This window comes from Linepithema humile, chromosome 1, assembly GCF_040581485.1.
Source record: "Linepithema humile isolate Giens D197 chromosome 1, Lhum_UNIL_v1.0, whole genome shotgun sequence".
In the NCBI taxonomy this organism is placed as follows: Eukaryota; Metazoa; Arthropoda; class Insecta; order Hymenoptera; family Formicidae; genus Linepithema; species Linepithema humile.
This window is the reverse complement of record NC_090128.1, coordinates 31,687,102-31,713,678: the sequence shown is the minus strand read 5'-3', so window position 1 is coordinate 31,713,678 and position 26,577 is coordinate 31,687,102. Positions and strand designations below refer to the sequence as shown.

Sequence of the window (26,577 nt, the reverse complement as noted above, 5' to 3'; positions counted from 1 at the left end):
ATATAAGCAAATCAATGTGCTAATTAGGAAAGCCCCTAACTGCGCTTAGTTAGTTCCTCAATTCCTCGGTGTTTACATTAAATTATAGCTCGTAAATCATGATTATCGTACTGGCAGAGATGGCGGGATGCCTGTGATGTTCGACATAAAACTCGATGCGCGTGTAATGAGTTTAAATCCGCAGTCATTAAATCTGGATTAGCAGCCAGCTTTCTTCGCCGCATTTACGCTTCGACCGATATAAATAGATAATTAATATAGGTGTAGAGCATAAAATTAAAATATGTTCCAACGTATAAACGTATAAAAAAAATAACAGGATATTTGAGATATAAATATAGATAAATAAATCTGCATATATTAATAGCTAAAATATGAGAAAAACACATAAACGTGATAACAAGATAAAAAAGCAGGTGAAATTTATTATCAGAATTTTGTAATAGCTCTTATTTGTATATTTAAAGATTGAAAGTGGAATAGATTTAATGTCATTATTTATGACATTTCAAATACTGACGGAATATCTGCTTTATCTTATTTTGAAAATAATTTCCATTAACGTTCAATGTACCACCAATCAACAAACAGCGTTCACATAAAAATTATATTGCACCTCGGAACAAAGCAAGTGATTTATTTTTAAGATGCGATTACACCGCCATAAGCAAGATTCCAGAAAATTACACCAAAGCGCAGTCGAGTTTCGCGAATCTCATCAAGTAAAACGACTTCGACGAAGAAGAAGTAGTCCCCTCCGTTCCTGGTAGAATGTTTACCTCCCGGGACCATCGGCGACGAAGATGAGCAAGGTATAAGCACAACGGATCCGGGGAGAAAGATACCCAGCAGGGGTCAAGAAACGCGGAGATCCTTGCACGGCTGGCAAGGTCGTCATGGAAGTAAAAAATAAACCAAGTTCTCTCGATCCTTTTCGCTCTTCGCACCCTTGCCAGCGCGCAGTGACGATGCTGAAAAGCATCCTTCGGAGAAAACCAGTCTCTCGTCCGGTCTGTAACTTCTTAAGCGTGGTCTACAACGCAGGAACCCATGAATGCGGATGTTCCACATAAAAAGTATCATGGAATTTTGACGATGGAACACTCGAGACGATATAATGACATCCGGGTCCGTTCTAGGCTTTCTTACGGAACAACGATCTTTGATATAACAAGAAATGTTTTCTCTATAATTGCGAGTGGGCTGAAAACAAAGAAATAAAGTGACCGACAGCCCGAGTCGAAATTTAGTGTCTCTTTTAATGCTCATACAGCCTATATGAACCTATTTTTACGGAATTAGAACCTAGAACTCCTCTTTTAAAACTTGATCTCCTATAATTTGATGTTGAAATACTACTTTAAACCTATAGAGCCTCACAAAATAGATTGTATTACTGCGAGAACTCCTCCATTAAACCTCGAACTTTTATCTAGTATATATATATATACTAGATAAATTCGACCTATAAAAGTTATTATAATGTTTAATCATAAAGAAAAATATTTAATTCGTTGCATTTCCAACTTTTATTAATATTGATACCTTTCCGTTTCCTTCTTCAAAATAGTGATATGATATCTGAAAAAGATTCAGCGCAAAAAAATTTTTTTAAATTAATTTTTTTATTAAATGTTAACTATTTTAGATGTACTCGTTAAAATTCAAATAAGAATGAAAAACTATACGAGCAATATGCATAATGTGGTTGTATTTTGATTATTGCTTTATTAAGTGATACAATATTATCAAACGTTTCAGTCTTAATTTGGACCTTTTTCTGTATAAATATTTCTGTCTGAACTTGTTTTAACGCATGTTAACTATACTTAATAATATACTCTTAACTATATGTATTACATATACTTAATAAATAATATTTAATTCAATAAATATTATGTAATGTTTTTAGTATCTTATTTTATATTTAATATCTTAATTTAATATTTTTAATATAATCACAAAGGTATATGGATTTTCAGCACTAGTTTTATGATATTATCAAGAAATTCTAATGATTGCAAAAATCTTCACAATAATAAAAAAAATTACTAACTATATAATTTTAATTGATGATAATTTTTAATAACATAGAATTTTTAAAAATATTAGAAATTAATACTCAATAGTTGAATTTTGATATTATATTTTGATATTATCAAGAAATTTCTAATAATTACAAATTTTCAAAAGATAATAAAATTCAACTAAATGGTATTGATTAATGATATTTTTAAATTGTATGCTATTAAAAATTATCGTTAATCAAAATTATAGTTAGTATTTTTCTTTATTGTGAACATTTGCAATCATTAGAATTTCTTGATAATATCATAAAAGTAGTGCTGGCAAAAAGGAATCTATATATTTTCAGGGTCTAAAGCGGGTCAACGGAGGGTTTTAACTAAAGCCTACTTTGAAGCTTTAGCAGGAAAAAAGGAAATTTCAGACATATTGTAGCGCCAAAGTAGGTGCTATTATATACATACGATACAATGCATAACATCTACTTTGACTCTCTTATGCCTACCTCAAAATAAAAGATTAAGGTTCAATATAGGTGCTAAATTTCGACTCGGGAGATCTGCCGATTTTTTCAACAGAGTTTGTTGGAAACTATTTGCGCGTGTAATAACAAAATCCCTCGCGTATGAATAATACTTTCCGCTGCGTCGACGGCATAATGGAAGGTACAGCCGTGTTCGGTGACAGACTTGGCGCCAGTGAAATGTACTGATTAGGAAATATTCCCGCGTAATTAGAGTCGCGAGCGACTTTGAGCACTCGGCGCGCGCATTGCGGTGGATGCGCGCTGGATGTCAATAGACCGTGTCTGCCAAGGAGAAAATCGACGTGTCCATGCACGAATCAAGACGCGCGTGCATTATGCGCTCAAACGCGTCGTCGATCCCCGCAATCGCACAACACATGACGCACCATTAACGATTTCACTATCATCCGAGCGACAAAAACACTCTCATTGTCCGCGGCGCCAAGCGTGCGCCCGCAGGAGAAACTTATGGGATTTTCCATGATTAAATAAGTTAAACCTCAATCTAGCATCATTCACACTTTCTGCGCTAGGATGATCTACATACTTTGTTGAGTCGAAATTGGACGAAATAATATTGGAAGTCAATCATAATAGGATATATGCTTGAAAAGTCATGTTGTTAATTTTTTGACTATAATTTATATTTTTTTTTCATGAATTGTATATAAAATCTTGTCACAAATTATAGATTTGAGATGGTTCTACCTTTAAACGGCTAATAATTGTTAATTTAGACAGATTGTATATAAATATTGTATATTTTTGAAATTATTGCAACTGTGTGTAATGTTGTACACGATTTAAACGGTACTTATCTCTGATGGGTAATGCATATAAATTTTTCAACCTCACTTTCAGAATGAAAAGACTATTTAAATTAGTTTACATTCTGTAGACTGATCAGTATTCGAAGTGACTCGCATTTCTAATTATTCTGTGTCCGTGGAAACAAAACTTCTTTGCAAACCACGTTAATCAAATGTAATTTGCCAATGTCCAGTTGAACTGATTCGCATTCTTAATCGTGTAGGCAAGTGCAATGATACTGTGCATCGAAACGTTTGATTAACTGTAAAGTTTATACAGAAATCGATTTTAAACGCGGTACAATGTGAATCTTTATGAAAAGAGACATAAGTATATCGAATAATCACCTGACGAATAAAAATCTCACAAGAAACATTTTGTTTTATATGACAATTAGCAATTTTATAATTTTCTTTTTTTATTTTTTTTTTATATTGCATACGAGTCAGCTGGAATATATCATATCCACGCTTATGCATCACATGGCGAGTTCAACGGCCATTGAAAACGATTAAGAAATCTTATATTCCGGGAGTCCGGCACGTTTCTCCTCGTTCTCTCGTTTCTTTCATTTAGGCGAGCATGGTCAAGATCCGACCTTCTCCAAGGCCGATCTCTACGAAGCGTTACATTCAGACAAAGTTCATGGGTTTTCCGTTCTTTTAAGAATACCAACATGTTTCACGTGACCCAGTAGCGTGCTATAACTGTTTCCTGAGGTACTTGAGAATGTCGGAGAGTTCCACGAATAAACCGCAGAGGAATCCGTTACCCACGAAACGTTAATTTTATTGTTTTTCTTTCTAATTTAAACCATCGTTTGCGACGCGTGCCGTGAGAAAATGTCGATTTTTCTACGCGTACTTATATTCGCACGTAAATTTTATCGCGCGACTAATTAATATCTCTATCACGGTTTGACTACCGTGAAATTATGAAACCCGCAGCTACCGGGCCGTCTTATCTACCCGATCTGCGATCGAATGGAGTGGCGCGCTCTCAAAACTACTGCATCCGGACGTAGTTATTTCCCTGCGAATCAAGCCTGCGCCGCCGATCGTTCAGCATAATCGCGGAGAAATTCTGCTTGGAACAATAATTTGTGCTAAATATAGGTAGCGCGTGCTATGCGCACGTCGACGTATTACGGTCGTCCGGCTTATGTAGAGGAAGGAAAAAAAAGAGGAGGAAGAAAAAGAAGGGAAGAAACGGATTCTCGAGTTTCTTGCTCTGCTCTCGCCGTGGTCCCAGCTTGAGGACGCCACCGATGATGATGATGATGACGATCCGCATGATAATGATGATGATGATAATGATGATGGCTAGCAGCGCGGTTCCTGAAGCCGCTGCAACCGGTAGAGGTGCCGAGATGGCTGCGCGCGCATCGTCAGCGTGATACCGTCGAGACTGGCCGATTACCATCTGCAGCCGTGGCTAGATTATGGCTCTCATTACGCCGGCTATATTTAACATCTAGTCCCGCGGTCTAACTGCAACGATCCTTACAGATCCCAAGATAACTTCCACAATCGCTCGACCGATCTTCTTCATCTCGCGTCTTATAGAGCAACACGACGATCGCTCTGAATGAAGCTAACAGGTTGTTCGCCTCGAAGAGATTGATGGACGGGCGTTCTGTGGAAAAATTATAATTCTACCTGGGCGCCATTAACCTGATAGCAGATGCGTTTGAAGTACTCGCTTCTGAGTACTGTATCATTAATACAGCGACGAATCGCTGAAAATAGAGAGAGATTCGCTTGCTCCTGCTAAATGATATCTCTGAAAAAGCTGGAGGGAAGAGCGCATTGCGCTTTAACGGTGAAAATCAATGGATGATTGCATGAAAGTCCGCGGAAAGAGAGAAGCAAGGGCGGTAGGAAGACCGAGGAAGGCTTCTCAAGGAAATCCAAGACGTGACTGGTGATTATCTTATCGGGCGGCGCACGCCATCGGCTTATTGGACCGGCTGTAACCGCGTCGGGTTATTTCTGTATGCATCGGGAGGAAGGAGCGGCACGCAAGAACAAGAACAGGACGAAGACGTAGAGGCAACGTGAATCGCGATGCGAGCAGAAAAAGTCCAGAAGAGCAAACGTCTACTCGCTCGGCGCTCCGGGAATAGAAGTGGTGAGATGCCGCTTGCATGCCGCTTGCATGCCGCGGTCCCGCGGCAAAATAAGGAAATTGCGCGGGGAAGAAAAGAAACAGGACGCGCGAGGGACTGGCGCCGGCGCTTCGCGTTTCTAAGCGGCCTCTCGGCGCGCTCGTTGAAAATTACCCGGACGCACGTGAAAATTGCCTGCCGCGGCGCCCGACAATTTCCAGATCGTAATTCGCCGAGAATTGGTACACGCGGATAATTTTGTCTACTTTCAAGACGTTTCGAGATTTCTTCTCGCCGCGATAACCTCGAGTAATCACAAGCACGCAACGAGACAACTTTCTGTTCCTGCAATAACCTTCGGTGCCGGAGTTTACCTTGTTATTGAATACATTTGCAAAATATTCGCTTAAAATATGAAACTTATTACTTATTAATGCGCAAGTGAGATTATTTTATCAATTAAATTGATTTTGAAAATTATTAATGAGATAGAAAGTCTATTTTGTCTAAGTTCTTGATTTTGTTGAATGACAATCATTATTGGAAAAACGCGCAAAATAAAAATCGGATGAATTAATACCATTTTTGACACCTTTCATACTTTCATCTTGAATTTCACTCTTACGTGACTAACAAATATGTATCTATTGGTACGCGAGTCACAGTCTTTCGCAATATTTTATTGATGTCAACGACCATTGACAATTCACTGTGCACACGCATGCATGAAATCGTTTTGAATGACGTCCACTGCAATTTTGCCGGAATTGTCAGAATGTTCTTGAGGAAGACAATTATTAAGTGCGGTCAGTTTCTGCAAAATTTATTATCGTGATCTTGTCGTACCGGATGCTATGTTCGTTCATAATTTTATCAGAGTCAATGAAAGACATAGTGAGATTTAAAAAAATAATTAGAATCTATTTTTTATATTGCATTTTTTTTTAATCTTGAATGTGATATCTACTTTCACAATGTTTTCTTTACCAAAAATACATTATTTGTCTTGAGATTTGATATATAATATCTATATAATTCTTTACGTCAGCAAATTTTTTGCTCGTAATTTTATCAATTATCAGTAAAAACATTGTCATGAATATTTCAAAAAGAAGATATTTGGTCTTCCTTATTTTTATCTCAACAGATAAAAATAATTGTGTAATGTCTTACTTGCACAATGTGTAAATTGTTACATTTCTAATACGCGTGCCGTAAGAACTATTAACATTTTATTTTTTACCTTCTGTCTCATCATTTAATGATTATCTTTTTATATTAACGAACGATATTAAAACTAAAAAAAGCCGATGTCATTTTATTTCAAGAAATTCAAGGTATTTTTCATGTATTATTAATGTGGAACTGTCACGGAACATACAATCGTAAATTTCTTTTATTTTTACAATAGCAACGAGTCCTATTTAGATCCCGTTCGTCTTGTGCGATCAAACTTTTCCGTCGCATAAAGTGCGTCGACATATTTTTTTCGCGATGCCACGGAGTTAGTCATTCCACGGAAAAGTAAGTTTTTACTGTGGATTCCATCGTTTATTCCCCGATCGAGGGATGATCAGTGCCCTCATGTTCATGGAACATTCGCGGGATTCTCGTTTGAAAAATGTGTGCTATTTCTAGTGCGGAGTAACATCCGCTCTGATAATCGAACGATAAAAAACTAAACCGTCAACATGTAGACTTTTCAAAGATAATAAGGAAGATAAAGCATCGTAGCAATTTAGACAATAAATCTTGGAGAAATATGTTTGGATGATGATTGATAATTTGAAGGAATTATATTTATTGTATATGTATTTATATCAAATCTAATAATTATCTGTAAATTTACAGATTATTTATACTAAAAAGAGTTAAAAATGTATGTTACTAAACTAAACTCCAAAATTTATTTTCCGCATTTTTTTACATGTAAAATTTGCATATCTGTGAATAAACAACGATAGACACGCGTCTTATTTAATATCTGCCATTAAATACCGTTTAATGCTGAAACACGACGCGATTTGGTTCCGCCGACATCCATTTTGCACGATTATAAATGCGCGATAGAAGCGTCACAATTATCGTATGTTCAATGGTTGCATGCGATTGGCAGCGGCTATATTCGAAGAATGGCGAAAAAGACAAAACCGCCAGACTGTCTTTGCGCCGTCATGGTACGTGCGGCAAAGCTACATTATATTATATATTTATAGATGACGTGGTAAATGGCTTTGTTCACCGATACACGTCGACCATGAAACCAGCGCATATAATGTGATAAGAAAACCGTGAATTCTACAAAGAGGCAGGTGACATCTGCTCAATGCAACTGGATTGTTATCTTTATGCGTCGCATTTGTCAGTTGCAAAAATAGTTGAACGAATTAAAAGGAAAAAAAAAAAACGAATTAAATATTTAAACAATATGTTAGTAAAATGTGATTTACTGACCTACATCTACCATATGTTGAAGAGTCGGAAACCGCCTTTTGACGCGAAGCGAAATCCTTTGCAGCGTAATGACGTACGCGAGCACAGCATATCTCACGATGTTGCGTCTCATCAGCCGTCCCCGTTCATCCTGAAACAGACGGGCAAACATACATCAATCGTACTTTTTGGCAAACTTTAGATAACTCCCGTATTTACTCTTCTTCATTGAATTTAATTTTCATTCATTCACAAAATTAAATCGTATGAGAGCAGATTATTTGAAGCGCCGTGTCTAAATTTATGATTATCGCTTCAATTAAAATGCCATGAGTTTGCAATAAATCAGCATTGGCGAGAACGACGTTGACTTCAAAATTCGTTTCCGAAGCCGAACGAATGCTGGACACGTTTTCGCGTCTCGTACATACTTTCCCCTTATTCTCTTGGCCCGACGTTACGGACGCCCCGTGCCACCGTATTCGCACTCGCTGCATGAATTACCGTCGGTTTTAAATCGTTTTAGTATTAATCGGAGGAAAAACCGGTGGCGCCTATTTTTCCTTTCGTTCTTGAACATTGACACACACACTTTTGTAACCAATCACGTTTTGTAATGCACCGACGGCTGCAATCGCTTGGTGGAATATAAATTTGATCGGAAATGAACAAGAATATCGACGTTGATCGACGAGATCTTTCGCATGTTATATTGTTACAACTTAAAAAACAGTCGAGGAACTTTAATAAAAGATATCATGTTTTGTCGCGAAAAGATGAAAATCAGTCTTTTTTATAACAGGACGAGTGATAAGCGTGCCACATCGATATCTTATACATCCCACATTGATTAATTTTATCTCCACGGAAGCTCCTTGCATTCTTCACTTATGGCGATAATAAGCTATAAACCTTCTCAGGCACGTAGAGCTCTCATAAAAAATTGCGCCATGCACTATCGATTACGATCGTGTTGAGAAATCTTTTGAAATGGTAACACAATGCTTGATTCTTAAGATAATTTCTTTCCGCATTTCTGGCCTCTTTGAATTGCTTAGAAGCCTGCCGTTACCTTTCCGATGACCTTTTCATTACCTTTCATTTGCATATGCGAGAGACAAGTTAGACCCCTTCCTCAAAATTCTACGGCTCACCGATCGCGCGTGTAAAAATGTCCGGCTTGGCAGCTTGGAAGCGATCCCCCCCGCGGGGAGAGATGGCAGGGCCGAACACCGACCGTCTCGTCTCGGGGTCTGCATTCCAATTAGATTTCAATGAAAGGCGCACCTCAGAAGCTCATGCTGACGACTGTGGTACCGCTCATTCACAAATCGGACACTCTGTATTACGCGATTACATGACCGCGGGTGTACATATAACCGTGGGCTCGCTCTGCGACACAGAGGACCTTGTCCCCTACCTACGTATAAAAATTCCATCGGAGCTCATCGTTTCTAGAGATTGATTGCACTATACGCAGGTAATTGCATGCATTGCGAATCGAGAACTCATGAAGACGTGTACCGATCGCAATGAGTTGTGGTATCATCAGTACACCGTACAATTAAAATCTTATTAAAGTTCTCATCAAAAATTGTTTTAGCGGATAAGTCGTGTTGCAAATAATTATCTTTTTAAATTAATTCTATACAACGCGATAAAAATTATTATTCGTATGATATGAATTATTATTCGTATGTTTTGAAAAACATATGTGTATTTTCGAAGACTCGTGTACATTATCATTTAATTATAATGTACGGGATGTCTCATGGCAAGTTGCTGAAACTTTACTGTCATTTTTAAACGCACATAGTTTCCAAAAGTGACTTAATTTTTTTGTTATAATTCTGACGGTGCGCACTTTGAAAATATAAACCATTAAAATTAGCAAAATCTGACATTTTTTATGAACGTTTATTTAATGATAAAAATATTTCCGACTGTTTTTAGTTTAGATGTAAATAAAACTGTAAAATGTCCTCTATTTGAAGAATATTTTATTTTTCTGGCTTCCTATGTGCATTTAAAAATGACAGCTAATTAGTTTCAGCAACTTTCCATGTAAATTACAGCATAATAATGTGATATTTTTGATAAAAACAAAATTGTAAAACAAATTTATTGAAGTTGGGATGAGCGCCACGTGCCGAGTCGTGAGACAATAAATCATCTGTGAATCATCGACTGAAAAAGCTCTACACAAACACTATACTTAATACTTCTCGCACAAAGGTGATAGAATGATAGTTAGAAGATAGACAAACGGAATGCAGTAGAATTTATGCGGTAGCACAGCTGTTTGTATCTTTCTCCGACACCGCAATAATAACATCAGGAAACCGTGAAAATCTAGCGTTCTATCTCGCGTAGCGAGATAAAGTAACATCTAGACTAACTTCACATTTAAAAATTCATAACGATATTTCTACTGAAAAAAACCATACGCGTGGTAGGACATAGTGTAATCAAGTCACTTTTTCTGCAGACTTTCTCGAAAATTGTTGCATTCTGGGCGCGCACTTCACACAGTTTAATATGTGAAATTAACACTGATCTAAGTAAGGAAAACGAAGAGGACGGTTGCATAAGATAGCAATTAAATCGTTTAACAGCGATCGATTGACTCTCGCTCTACCAACAGTGTAACAGCAGTAGCAATCGGAGACCGCAAATTAAGCATGTACATACAGCTCAGCTCTCGCACCGCATAAATTTAGCACTCGATACTTGACTGACGAAATGTTATGTATATTTTCTTAAAAACCGATTATCGGTGAAGTAATAGAGCAATAAGGAAGAAAAAGACTGTACAAAAGTGTGCACGATGCGCGTGTAGGTTCGTCCTTCTTTTTCGCTACGATACGTTGCACTTTCACTCCGACACTGATGTGAGTCATTGACCAGAGCTAAAAGCTTGTAACGAATCCGCTCCAAATTTTGTTCAAATTGAAGCTCATTTATTCTCAATAGGGTTGCCGTTGTTGAAGAATTTCAAAAAAATACAGTTAAAGATTATTTTTAACGATTTATCAAAATATTAGTTGATTTAATAGTGAAGAGAATTATTTAAAATTATGTAAAATTATTAAAATTTTGAAAGCACTTGAAATAATAGATATATATTAGCATTTCATAAATTTTTTAGTTTTATCTAAATTATGCACACGGTTACATTTAATTTTTCTTTAAAGAGAAATAAGTTTTTTCACTAGGCGAGCCTAATTATCATAGTTAGACTAATTGTAAATATAAATATAACAAATTTATGTCAAGGTTTTGTCGAATAATATAACGTGTTATTATTGCGATTGCAATATGCAGCGCGATTGCAGGAACATAAAAGTGAATCTGTCGTGAAGTTGCCAATTATAGGATCATCGTCCCGCATATTTTTTTTGCTCCTGGGCGTGGCGTGACTTGGTTGGCACCTTAGGTTAACGACACCGAAACATGTCACGGCAATTCATTAGCGTAATGAGACACGAGCGTAACACGAACAACTACCCGCAGCAAGGTTGCGTCTATTAACGCTATCGGTTCTTCTTTTTAAGGAAAAAAAAAACCAATATTTTGTTAGAAAAAGTGCTTAAAATTTTGCCGAATACTTGACTAATCCATTACTGTAAACGAGAGGACAGCGTTTCCAAGAAGAACCGCTCCGTTACTACTGTATTTTTAATCATACGGTAGGAACCAACAAAGAAAGCCTCTTCTCGATGGGCAGGTACTACTTACATTTCCAGGAATGGCGGCGCTGATGAAGAGAGCCAGATTGTCTGGCCAGGGCAAAAGCTTGTACTGCTCCCACCACCTTTTCACAACAAGGCTCACGTAAAATCCCAGGACGAACGACATGGGTATGGACTCGCTGGAGTTGCCGAAATAGTAACGGATTTTTTCAAAAATTCTGCAAAGAAAGAAATATTTTTCTTAACACAATTATTAGTTAAATTTTTATTCTATATATTGTGTTATTGTTATTGTGTTAGAACAAAATTTTCTGTGTGTACACATACGTGCATGTTAATTGTATTATCATTAAATATCGTGCTATCTTATAATTAATAAATGATAAATTAAAGATTAGTAATTTAAATGAAATTCTAAATAAGGAAATATTTTACAAGAGACAGCAGAAAGGTATATTGGCACGCACTGAAATGTTACTAAAGCCTATTACATGCGCAATTTCCTATATGAACTCGTACATAAGTGGAGCAAGGTTGAGGTGATACCGTCACTCGCCGATACTGCTACCAGTCTTACATGCTGATCAGTATTAGTAAACGGGAACTTCTACTTTGTCTTTGCGAATGATTGCGGGCGAAAGCGCAAATCTGCTTTATCGAAAGCGTATTCGAGACCGTGTTTGACTCCTCACTGGTTTCGCTCATCAATGTCGGTCACTGCCTCGTGGGTCGTTCTAAAAAGAACGTAATCACCACGTATGGGTAGCCGTACTTACTTTTACGACTTCGTAAGAAGTAACTTTGCACATCAATTCTGAACGATTAGCGCGCGATTCCAGGATCTTTCGCTAAGTAGGTTTATGTTGGAATTTCCGTGAGTAACTGGTACCGTATTCGTACTCTTGAGATAATATTGACTTACCGTTACCTGAACGTACAATATTATGGTCACAAGGAACTGATATTGATATCACATGTAGTTACTCGAATAATGATGCAAAGATATTAGATACTTTTCTCAAGATACGAGAGGTACATTGAAAAAATAATCTGGTAATTTAAGAATATCTTTTACGATAAAATATCTAACGAGTACGATGAGCATTTGACACTTGACACTGAAAAGAAAAGAAGAATTAACTTGTCATAAATCCGTGTGTGGAAAAAATTTTAATAAAGAACGATCAATCTTGTAACCACGCTCCATCAGGTTCATTCTATTCAATAATCGCTGAATTGCTCATTTCATAATTTTCACTCTTTGGGCCCGCTGGATCCTAAATCTGCCTTAAACCGTCCAGACAGTTCTAAATTTAGCCTCACGAATCAAAGTGATTTAAAAGAGAAACCTTTTGTATCCTTGCGGATTTTCTGACATTTCTTTATCGCTCTTCTTCAGCCCCGCATAAATAACAGCTTACATTTTTATGCCTTTTTTAACGCCTGACACGGGCGTTTCTCCAACACGTTTCATGATGTATCGCGATGTGGGATCTTCTACAGGGCGCGTCAAAAGAATCTTTCCAAAACTGTCACATATACTACAAATAATAAATGAATTTAACTGCTTTTAAATATGAATTTATCTTACGATATTAATATTTTATACACGAATATCATCAGGATTGCTTAAATTTATTATCTTGTATGTTCACTTAAATTTACACCGTAATATCTGCAATTAAAAAATTAAAATCTGCAAAAAAATAAAAAAATATGCAATCTGCAATTAAAAGTTATTTGTATTTATAGAAATCCACTTTTATTATCTTTGAATATAATTACTTACGATGATCGTTTCATTATTTTGTAGTAACGATATAAAAATGTGTGCGTTACCAAAAATGGAACGTTTCAATCAATTTCACGAATAACGTAGTTAAATATTCATAAAATTAGTATGGAGATTTGTAATAATGTACGCTTAAGAACTCGAAAGTTAATTACTTTTTTGATATTATCAGTATTTAATATTAATGCTTTTCCTATATAATTATGAATGTGTATAATAAACCTTTGTTGCTTGGATCTGCGATTCTATATCGACTGCAAATTAACTGAGTATTATGAAGGTGAACTAAAGAAAGGTTACAGAGTGTCCTGCATGGCAAAAAAAATACATCAATGAATACTAATAAATAGAGGGTATTGTGAATCTTCCAATGCTAGCCGAAGAAACGCGACCGTGATTGAAGTGCCGGAACCTTCAGATTTGCGGGCGGGCCAAGGTCGATGTTGCACGAGTTTATCTACGTCCATAAAACGCGGTTATGGCAAATATGTTCGTGCACTGCTCGATTGAATTCGGCAATCCGGTTATCCGTGATAAGGACGCAACAAAAGAACTGGTGATCGGGGAGTGCGAGATTAAATCGTCGTTCTCCTTGCGCGACCAAGAGAGAGAGGCATGCACATTGTCTGATTTAATTATACACATATATATTTTGAGACACGTTTCCTACCCCGCATCGCCTTGAATTTAATCCGCTAAGCCCCGATATAATGCTTATTGCGTTTCTTTCAAAGCAACTATGTATATACGTGGAAAAAATAAAAAATATAATTGTTACTAAACTTAGCAATAATTGTTACCCAATACGAGAAAATTTATTTCAACGTAAACTATATCCTTCTGATACTAAAAGTAAGAATGCATTTCATTACGAAACATTTTTTCTGCTTCGAATTTCAGCCTTCTGCTCTCTCATAAAAATAAAATTTCTCATAAAAAATAAAATTTATCATTTCATTCCAGAGATATTCATGTTACTTACAACCGTTGATGGTCATTGAGCACATATCGATATGTAAAATTGATGAGGTAGTAGAAAAACAGGTACGCCAGTAGTTCCCGCCAGATTAGCTTGTAAACTGAGCCACGCCATCTGCAAAAAAAAAAGAAACCAAATAATTAATTTAAATTGATATTAATTATACATTAATTATGATTGATTACACGAATAAATACTGCACCGTAATTTTTGCTTTCTTTTAGATAAAAGTATAAAATGTAGCGCGATATATTATGTTACATGTTGCTAAGAACTTTACTTCTTATAATATATTTCTCGTATTACAATAAATATTGCACAATGCTTTTGAAAAAAGGCAAAGAGTAGCCGTTGCATTAATCGAAAATATTCATCCAAACGTATTTTAAAAGCTGAATTATTAGCAGTAAATATATATTATCAAAAAATTACCTTTTTAAAAAAAGGTAAAAAAAGGCGTCAAATATACGCTCTTGTCGCAACTAAAACAAGACAGTATTGTTTTACCTTTCAAAAAAATTGTCGTATATATTAAACCTTTCAGAAAAACCTGTCATATATATTAAAATTAAAAAAAAAGCTATTATATATATTTTCTACAAAAAAATATGATATTAGGAAATGGCTCCAAGTGGGACTAAAGAACTATGAAAACAGTTGTACACTATTCCTATAAAACTCTTCTATAAAACTCTTGCACATAAAGCTGTCGTATATATAATTAACTATATTATATACTACATTTTACATATACTATACTATATATACTATATATATTATTACATATAATATATATATTATAAAAAAATAAATACATAAATAAAAAAATTAAAATATTTAATAAAAAAATAAAAAAATATAAACAAATTTAATCAGAATAAAAAAATATCTATTAAAAAACGCAAAAAAACTTTTTTTTAGTAATACATATACGACAGTTTTTTTTTATCTCTTGATTCTTATAGTAAATATATACATATATGGTATATATCCTTTGATATATATATACTTTTCTCATAAATTAATAGCGGATGTGATAAAAAAATCGCAATTCTTGAGCTATAAAAGTCAAAATCCATCGTTCATTCTCACCCAAAACTTCCTTGTGTTATGTGAATAAACTTTGAAGTATTGGCCAAGTGTGCTCTTTTCTCTTTTCGAGAATCCTCACTTTTACTTGGACATTTAAGAAACACCGCGTCTAAGATCGCTATAATTTTTTTTATGTTTTAAACGTCGCTGAATCGCACGTTTCTTTGATTGAGAAACATTATCATAAGATTTGCATGAGACTAATTTCGAAGTATCATGGATATTAATAAAACGATGATGTGTCGCGTTGCGTGACAAATGCACGCGGAACAGGTTTTATCTAAAAAGAGAAAATAGACGAAGTATAAAGACGAATTAGCTTGCACTTTTGCTTTCAATTAGTTGTCCTTTCGCAATAACATGATCAATATGAGCGCATAATCGATAAGAGCTGGATCACTCTATAAAATCGATAACGGCACGTGTGCTTCGGAACCGGCCTGAGAATTAGTGAAAAGTATGTCACGGCTAAATCGATTTTACGAGTCCCGAAGATACGCCGCACGCAATATTTCCCGAACGTGAATTCGCCATGAATATTTTATGGTGAAATCGATCACTCGATTATAGTGATCAACAGGAAATATTGGAAGCCGTAAAGTATTCAATGATCTCATCTTTTATGTTCTTCCTCCTCAATATGATCGTAGTTACAAATTAGAAACGCTGGCAGAGAGAGAGAGAGAGAGAAAAAAAAGAGAAAGAGAATGATTTTAAATAGAAAACAGACTCCTACACTCCAATAGATGCAGTGTAAATGAGGTCAAAGTAAAAAGCAACTTATAGGTATTGTAAAGCTAATATGTCAACCATTGTTTGGTAATGGAGCTATGAACTATGCCACTAGTTTATGCAAAAGATGAATGGCATTCATTTATCGGAATTTATGAACATCCTGATTCTCGATTAGTTTTTATGTCATGAGCTCTACGTGATGCTATATAATAAAACTATATAATAAAATTAGTCTTTATCAGCAATTCATTAACATAATATGTGCTGATGTATGTTTTATTAAATACAACATACTTAAAGTAAAATGTTTTATTTTATTAGTACGCGTATAACAAATGACACATACATCATACATGTATATGTCAAACTATTAATTTACAAAATATGAAACATAAAGTAAAAAAAAAAAACGTTAATTAATATCACTCCTCTTTAGAGAGAGAAAGATATGAAAAGCCGTACCGGATATCCGCCACATTCAGAGCAACACTTCGTGTGCTCACAAGACCGTAACGGTACGGTGATTATTGTGCACGATGAACTCACTTGCAGCTGATACGACAACGAAGAGCGAAAATCTGGAGAGAGTAATTGAAGCGGAGTGCAAAATGAAATAGCAAATTACGCTAACGGCTTAGATCAAAAGAATTCCTCGAATATAATCTCAGTGACTGTATTCCAACATTGGAATGGCGTAAACAAGATTATTTCCTTTCGATAGCGACTCTTATGCACATCAGGCAATTAGTAATTACGGGAAGCTGCGCGCCGTTGTTAATTATATTTTTTTGTCGCGCAATACGCATTAATCAACATTTGTGATCGCAAATTGTAATTTTGCAAAAGTAACCATAAAATTGGCATACGTACATGGAACACAATTGCGCATCTTTAGTCGTGAATTAAATTGTTTATCTAACACATATAATGCGCTCGTCATCGTTCACTAGACAATTTAATCGGTCTGTTACGTAGAGATAACAAATGCGTTTCTTATTAAACGTTTATCAATAATAACTGTTTTTAAATACAATTTTTGCAGAATAAAAATATAGAGAATGTATTTAACTTGTCGACGAAGTTTTTTTACGAAGCAGTATTCTTTAAAAGCATTTGCGCTCTGCATTTTGTTGTAAAATAATAAATTAATATATTTATTAATAATTGCAATAATTTTAATGATTTTAAATTAAAATTAGGTTTACATCGAATTTGTAGCCATGAAGACATTAAATATAATTCACTTTAAGAAATATATTTTTTAAAGTAAGCAATTAAATTTTGCAAAGGTATTTTTTGTGCAATGCTAAATTATTCCTAAAAAATCTGTCATTAAAGTATATTTTTGAAATATAGTTGTAAAATAATTTACGATTCCATCGAGTCTCAGCAGTTCCTGAAACATATTTCGGAATGTCAATATAAGCAAAAAAAATATAAATATTTATAATTGGACTCTTGTCTGTATTTTTTTCGATTACGTTTATCAGTTAAAACGCTGCAGGTGCACAAAGTTCCGGGTGCCAACAAAGAGAATCATACGAGAATCACTTTTCGATCATTTTTAGCTGCGCAAATACATACGTAATGAGATATCTACTAAACAGATATTTGACAACCACGTAAAGGCATTTGATTATTTCACTATTTGTATGTCAGTGGGTCATGGTAGCAATGTTCTGCGCTTTTCATTGACATACACGATAACACGCCCGTATTCCTTCATCTCATGTACGCAAATACGTGTGATTTGTACGTACATGGGTAATGTGAGTCGTTATATCGATTCTGTGATCGGAAGAAGATACTGTTGTGTTGTTAATCAATTCATGAGACTGACCTTCGTCTTCTTCCCAAGGTTAAGAAATATTTGTGCGTAATACGGAATTAAAGATTGACCGTCACAAGACAACGAAATTTTTCATCGCATGCAAAATTGCCGGAAATTAATTTTCAGAATTTAAAAATAAGATACATCATAATTTATATCGCATGAGTTATGATAGAAATAATATAAATTATATTATTTTGTAATAATTTTATGATAAAATGTTTCTATTTTTGTCATCTTTAAAAATTTATGTGCTAAAATAAGTATGCTAAATGCTAAACTTTTATTATTATTGCTAACTATAGATCAAGTGTAATTATACAAATACATCTTGATTTATCTAACATATATCAATTAAATGATTGATTTATGTTCTGACATATAATTAAGGATAAACTTAATTAAAAGTAATCAATATGTTAACGCTGCATAGCGAATTGTATCAAGAAAAATAATATAGTATTAGTTGTATTATATATATCATGTACGTTGCATAAGCGTTAATAAAAATTTAATCTTTTACAATATATTTAAACATGAACAACAATTATATAGATTTAACGATCTGACGTTCAAACGATGTGACGTTCCAAAAACACATATATATTTCAAACAGTTTTAAATGTTCTATATAATCTATATGTCAAGGATGTCTAATATTTTTAGATGCAACAAATTGATTTGCATTTGAAATAAACATAAAATAGTTTGATAAAAAAAAGTTGAGTGAAAATGTTCCATCACGATCTACTACTCGTAAAGATCGTGTTTACAGGTAATAAATCTGTGTACCGCGATGATTTTTTTTTATCGCCGATCGGACGACGTTTTTTTCTTGTCTACGGGGTCGAAGAAGACGTTGACGCAGGTCGTAAAAAGATATGCAAGTGAACGTCAATGACGTGTACGAACTTTCGCGGTCCCTGAGTGAATGGGCGAACGTTGTGCGATTAAGCCGTAGTTGCGCGCAGTCAGCCAGATGTCGAGCGTTTATGCAAGATCGTTATAACATAGCGCCGTGACGGCAATTTAGCCAGGCGCAGAAGCATTTCCTTTTTAGTCCTTTTTCTATGCGCATCTTGCGATTTCAGTGCAAAATCGGGCGTGCGGATTTGGAGGCTTTGTAATAGCGCGTCTAGTTTCTATGTGCCGCGGGGAGTCTGAACCTCGTTTAGATGAATTGCATAGTTACATCAAGCGCGCTTTTCGAGTAACGCTGAAAGGCGTATTGATGTTGAAAAGTGCATTTTGTAATCGTTAGGCGATAACATCGCAGACAATATAAACGTGTGAAAACATCGTAAAGACGTCCGCAAGACATTCTAATCTTCCAGGCACTTTTTAGGCTTTTTTATTTGGGACGTAAAAATATCTTTTTTCCACAATATGAGAATATAAAAAATAATTTATCTCATTTATTATACTTTTTATTCATCGGGATTATAAGTAACTATATTGTTATAAATTATTATACATCATTTTATAGGTTAATCTTTATTTTTTGCTTTTTTTTAAATAAAAAAATTAATAATTATTGAAAACAAATTTCGTAAAATGTTTAAACAAATTTAAGTAACGCAAGAAAATGGAGGAATTATCGCGCAAAAGTAATATTCTCAAAGAACTCGTATTCTAATATTCTCGTACTCTAACTTCGGAAACTTTAATTGCAAGATGCAAATAAAACCGCTCACAAAACGTAAAAGGTTCGTCTTATAGTGCATAGATAAGGTTTTATCTATGTCTCTTATGTTTCGGACGTCAGACATAAATTTACTCGGCTCGATATAGAATAAAGAGCAATGTAGGAAGTGACTGGGAGCTTGCCATAATCGCTTTGGTATCACGACGGAATGCTAAATATTACTGAAACGTGAGTCACTGCAGTGCTGTCTTACAAACTAAGCAAACGATAATCTACGTTCATACAGTTTATTACAGTAGGTATCGAGGCTCCGTTGTTTCGCCTCTCGAATCGAGAGTCTCGATGCAACTCGCATCGCAAAGACATCTTACACGACACTACATAATTTCTCAATGCGTATTATACTAATTGTAAATGAATAAATATGAATAAGAATTTATCATACGTACGATGTGCTTTGTGAATATTCGCATCAACATTTCCTAGTATGATACAATGTTTACACTCATGAGAATTTTATAGAATAAAAGGAAGGAACGCTTTGCTGCTTAACAGATTTATTCTCATCGCAAATAGAAAATTTAATATCTATGATTAGTACCTGATTATTCTTCGAATATCTTATATTCCAAATATAAAATTTATGTCACATTCACAGACAGAAATAATATGAAAAGCTCTTCAGTGACTGAATTTATTAGAAACTTCTCGATTACGCTCTTATTTATTATTGTGCAATTTAAGACACAAGTAGCAACAATGTAATCTGTACTTGAATGAAAATTATTACACAATGCTGCTTATAATCGTAATTCACATCGGCGTATGTCGTACGTCAGACCTGCGGAAATAATATCTTTACCATCTCGTCAATCATTAAGGAAACTTTATAAAATCTTTTTTTTTCTTCCTTCGTGGCATGTGGCCATTATGCTCGAGCAGATAAGTAATGATTTTCATGATTAATCGATGCATCATTAAGAAAAAAAAAAAGAAAACTAGAAACGGTGGCTTTGCAAAGAGACTGGGTGAGGTCTTACATCTAGCTGTACTGGTAAGAGGGAAATAAGGAGCTTAAGCTGCTGTGGATGGCGTAAAGTAACGGTCCACCGGTCAAGGCTCGCCAAGGCCTTTTATCGCTCTTGTCGGCCAGACAACCACGCTATGTTTCGCCATGTTGCACAATTCTATTTCTTCAATTCCTACTCTTTATGCTTGTCCTTCTCCATTTCTCCGCGCGATTTACATCAATGGTCACGCTTGATGCGGCGGCGTTATTTCGATGCCGAATAAATATTAAAAGTATCAATTACTAATCTGAGATCCCCAACGGAAACGAGAGAGTCTGATATAATCTAAAAGCTATTACTTTCTTTTACGCACGCTGTAATTTAAATAATTTATATGATGGTTTATATAACTCTCATCTGATCTAAAAGTCATACATCGATGTCTTATGTTAGATATTTTAACATAGGTATAAATATGTATGTGTACATATTATTAAGCTGACGTATTTTCTTTGTGTTCCAACATAAGCTGTGCTTATTACACACGTGCTTCGAAAGATGATATAAATTTGGGTACAAGGTTTTGGGTAGACTGACACTTGAGAACAATGAGACGGATCGGGTGAAAGCGATTGCAAAAAAAAACGCTTTCGAAATCTCTCGATATAATGCGTGCGCGGCGAAGTCACGCACTGTGAGATGAGGAGATAAAAAAATTGGTATAGTGAGTCAATAATCTTAAATCGCTAAATAAAATTTTCACCACATATACATTATTATTTCTGTTCGTATATTTTACTACTAAAAATTTGTACTAATTAAATAATACTGCACTTAATGCGGATAACATCGACAATAAACTGCTTGTTATTTGGAAAGCGGAATATACGTCAATTGCATTAGATATCATTGAATGAAGATATTAGATTTTTTCCATGTTTAACATAGATAAAATTGTCGGCATTGAGATCTCGGTTAACAATGAGAAACGGTAATTAAGACATCTGCACAGCAATTGTCCTTGTTTTAACTCGCAATGCGATGGTCGTGCTTGTTAACTTAGAGTGATGGATGATATGCACTGACCATCAACTTCTGCTAAATTATTACGGCTTTTAAATAACCGTGAGAGAATTGCGTTTTTTATTCTGACATTAAATATTTTTTTTTAATGTGAAATATCAACCGTAACTTTTCACATATTCTACAATTTTTGATGCTATCGCTGACGAGCTCTATGAATTTATATTCGTAAACAAGCAATGGGATGAGGAAGGCGTTAACGGATCCGTCATCCGTAAATAGAATAACTGATGTGGTATGCCCAGTTACGCCGACTCCATCCCAAGTTTGTGATCGTACCGTTTTCAGCAGTTTCCTGCGTCGACGCTCCTGTTCATCGAACTCGGCGTATTTATTATCAACCAATTTAGCCGGTCAGCCCGTATTTGGAAATCGACTCCATGATTGATCGAGTCATTGCCAAGGTGTTCTGTTATGTTCAACAACTATCCGTGGTCATGGTCAATGAGTCCAGATGCACTGGGTACAGCTTCCGCGACTTAAATATACAAATACTGCAGATAGAATTTAAAAAAATAGTTTTTTGATAGCGCGATTTACTGTTTGTCACTTATGATAAATTAATTTCATTGTAGTCATTGATTCTCGCTTTTTTTCTAAACTTGAAAACAGTATAATATTTTTTAAAAATTGAAGATTCTCTCATTTCTGCTACTGTAATACAAAAATTCCGATGAAACTTTGCACCACGCGCAGAGATTAATATAATGAAATTGTTATGTATTTGTTTTTATTCAAGAAATATAATAGAAGAGCATTAAAAGCCGTCGCAGGATGTTAATGATAAATTTTTAATTTTTCTTAAAGAAATTAGTAAATTAGTCTACATGAGACAGTTAGATAGTACACCGATCTCAGATCGAGATGTCTAAAGTGTACGAAAATTTAAGTACATTGTTCTCATATATCGAGAAACTTAATGTACATATAGGAATTATTGAAAAGATATTTATATATTTATTTTTATTATCATAGTTTCTACGAAAAATTCGGAAAAAGAACGCACGCTTTGATGATTATTTTTTTACAAAACTTATCGAGAGTTTAGCAGAAAATCTGCAGTACGTCCGATAACTGGGAACAAAGACTGCGATTCCCATGACAATGTTTTGTTGCGCCATTTGCTACATTCGTGCGATTTCTTGCGTATTCCCTTACGATCTGACATTGAAATATCGTTCTCGGATGAATTGTAATAGTGCGTCCATTAAAACAATAATAGCGGAACCTGATCTTTCTGCTTCCTTCTTTTTCTTCATCTCGCGCCAAGCAAAGGCAGCGACCACTTATACGTACATTCCTGTAAACGGCGCTTTGCTAGAAGCACAAAGCATCGATGAAAAAGAAACGAAGGAAATCAAGACGATCCTCCCGGAATGAATAGAGCTGACCGTGTATGGTTTGTGTCGAGAAAAAATGCACTAACTTATATTGCTTCTGCCTCGGCTATGTATTCTTTTTCATCTCTCTGCGTATTGCGACAAAGATGGTCCGCGACACAGAATCCGAGCGACGATCCGAGCCACGATAGAATTTTCTTTGACTAAAGAAAGTATAACGTTATGTATAATAGCAAAAAAGGCACTGTGTGCTCATCTTTTTACTACGCAATACCTTACTTGTGTCTCGCGCGGTAATCGAACTGAATTTCGCAACGACCGAAGCGAAGAATGACGTGCGAGCGCAAAAGAGATAATCTTTTTCTACGTCTGTTTTCTCGTAACGTTTCCGTAATATATTACGCGCACGCTAAAAAAGTTCTGCTAATTGACATTATATGATTACGTCAATATTGATTCGTGGTCAGTAAATAATTGTTAATGATCCCTTGAGCTATTTATGGTTAACCGGTTGACTTGAAGACTTTCTCAAATTGTTATCGTTATTCTTGTGTTTATTGCATCGTATAATTGCCGAGTGATATGTAAGATGCGTTGTTTAAATTGCTGTGAAATAATATTTTATCTTTTAATTTTTTTTAAAGTTAATCAAATTATATTTATACGAACGGAGCAACTTGAATCTTTCATGTAGCGGTAGGACAACCAGGAAGAAAATCACCAATCATTCGCCCACGCATATCGAAGCACGTGCAGAGGCAATGAAAACCCACAAACCGCGGTCAGCATTGTTACGAGGACGAAGTCGAAGCAAGTGTTCGAAAAGTTATAGTCGACTTAAAAGCACCATGTTGGTTGAATCCGCTTTTTTCATTCATTTATATTTTAATTGTTACGCAAGCACATTTTCAATTCTCTTTAATGCAAAATTATACGCAAAAAATAGTAGATATTCAACTATTGTTTTTTTTAGATTTAATCATTATAAGATTCACATCGATTAACTTTGTCTACGTATGAAAAATATCACGATATAATTGGGCATTATTCTTTTTACCAAGAATGCTGATTCTAACGTGGTAATTTATAGGCGGTATGGAAAAAGAATAGCCGTTGATTTCGACGATTTAACTGCTTCCGCGTTTCCGAGAATGATGACGCGCCGCGCTGTTACGAAGGGATCCATCGAGTCATTCAATAATCGTCGAATTAATTAACACAAATTAAAAAACAATCTGACCGTGTGTGTTACACATTCATTGATTTACGAGATTACTGTGAGAAACGTAGCCCGAAGATTACTTACATTTTGTTCTTACACCATAAAGCTATGCATGCGCAATCTAAACATGTACTCTGCATATGTTACATGTCACAATTTGTACGCAACACTTTGTTGCAGTATACCGTAAGGTTTACAAGCGTAATTAAGGGCATTCTCCGCACTTTGCGTGTGTAGCTTGCGAATTAATAATAAGAATATTTCAGCAAAACGTTGCAGTCTGTTATTTAATGGTCTTGTAATTTTTTACTCCGTAAGTCATGCATAAGTTAGAACAGGCGGCGCGCACGAAAATTACGAAAAGCTATTAACGGAAAGAATTCTAGAAGAGAAAAAATTGACGCAATTCGAGGCGTAGTTAGAAGGTGCGCCGATTAGCTGCATGAAAGTCTTAACGCGAATTCGCGCAGATTACGGAAGTACGTAAAGCGCCCGAGCGCTAGGAACAAGAGTCAGCTTCCTCTGTGTTTATATAATTCCAGTAGACGATTAACATCAATCGCGGCCGCTAACGAATTAATCGTGCCGCGTGATGGGCAAGCGCCCATCTCGATGCTGAAAATTATACTCGAGCGTGTTAACAAGGCCGTGCCTCACCCGCAGCTGGCACGGGAAGCGTCGAACGTTCGACTGTTTGGATTACTAATGAAACAATGCTACGTAATGATTTTATTGCATTTAAGTGCAAAATACTGATAAAGTTGACGAAAATATTTAATTTAAAAGTTCTCATGTTTATAATGACGCATCTGACATAATTACAATGATCAATTATTTTAATCTATGGATATCAAATAATATTTGATTGGCTAATACATATATAATATTAAAATTATTATCAAAGATACTAATATTGAAACAAATTATTATATAAATTTTTTAATCTACAATCGCTCAAAACGATTGTCGGGGAATGTTTATTCAGCGTTAAACAAATATTACGGGTTTGCGTTCAGTATCTCAGGCTCTTATTATTTTCATTTGCATGTCATTTTAATATGATGTATGAAATTCCGGATGTTGATGTGGTCAAAGACCGACAAATCCTTTGCAAGTAGATAAAGTGATTTTAGTGGCACGAGTGTAATCGCAAAGCAATAATCCTCATAACCTAAAAGCATTGTTTTTATCGTAAAATATTTTTATTACATATAAAGCTACATATCATATATAATTTGAATAAATCTTTGCAGCATTATAAAAAGATTTCATCCGGCGATTAAATAGCAAATTAACTGGCAATCTGGAATAATCATATAGTAAGGTCTTTCCCGTGTCTCGGACCGTGAAGATAATTAAGTGTCCTGGCACAACGACTGCGTTTGGTGAGTGTTATACATACCGATGAGTCTGATTGACAGTGACATAGTTACGGGCAGCCTTGTATTTTAAGTTCGCGGCGCGAGAAGTGGCGATGGTTGTGCGTAGACGCGGTAAGCACGCTATTGCTTATCTCTTTGCATATCTCCTGCATTTTGTTATCACCTCGAGCTCCTATACCTGTTCTGCTTTTTCACGACCGTCGAGTACAAGTGATATTCTAAGAAACACAATAATTTGATCGTGCGCATCAGACATTGATTAAAATTATGATTAGAAGATATTATCGCAAGTAGTAAATTTATGCTATTCGGGATTCATTGAGGAATTCATTAATCGTCGACTTTTCTAGTCGTTCGAGCGTATCTAGAAATCTCTGCGCTGCAATTATGCGCGGTAACATGCGAACTCTCACGGACATTTATGGAGTGCTAAAAGTAGTTGTCGAATGATTTATGAACTAGTGCTATATATTACGTAACGCTTAAATTAGGGCTTTAATAGCCGTCGCAAACCTCTAAAAGCCTCTTCTAAGCAATAAACACATTTGCCACGGATTGTGGTCAAACTGTGTCAGCAAATAAATCAAGCTGATAATTTTTCATAATTTTACTGGTCGACTGAAATTTTCGCGATTCTCTCTGAAAGCTACGACGGCATACTTATTGACCGGGATTTCCCTCTTTCCCCCTCGCCTTTCGAAGAGACACCATCATCAAGGCAACAAATTGTAATTGATTCCTCGCTCTAAGCAAGATAATACCAATGCGGGAAACAAGGACGTAAGGCAATAAAAGGTTGCATAACTAACGCCGGTCACGCTTCACGGCGTGATGCTCCTCGTTCGCCCTCACTTAGCCAGATCTCTGGAGATT

General features: G+C 35.4%; 1 protein-coding gene across 1 annotated transcript in view; it reads right to left on the bottom strand.

The window, feature by feature from the left end:
* The window catches only part of Best2 (bestrophin 2), a 46,621-nt gene that overhangs the window by 12,203 nt on the left and 7,841 nt on the right, over positions 1-26,577 (bottom strand). The window contains exons 2-4 of the mRNA XM_012375204.2: positions 14,368-14,478; positions 11,640-11,811; positions 7,923-8,052 (exon numbers count right to left, since the gene is read on the bottom strand). Coding sequence (XP_012230627.1) covers positions 7,923-8,052; positions 11,640-11,811; positions 14,368-14,478 — 413 coding nt within the window. The remainder of the gene's footprint in view (positions 1-7,922; positions 8,053-11,639; positions 11,812-14,367; positions 14,479-26,577) is intronic.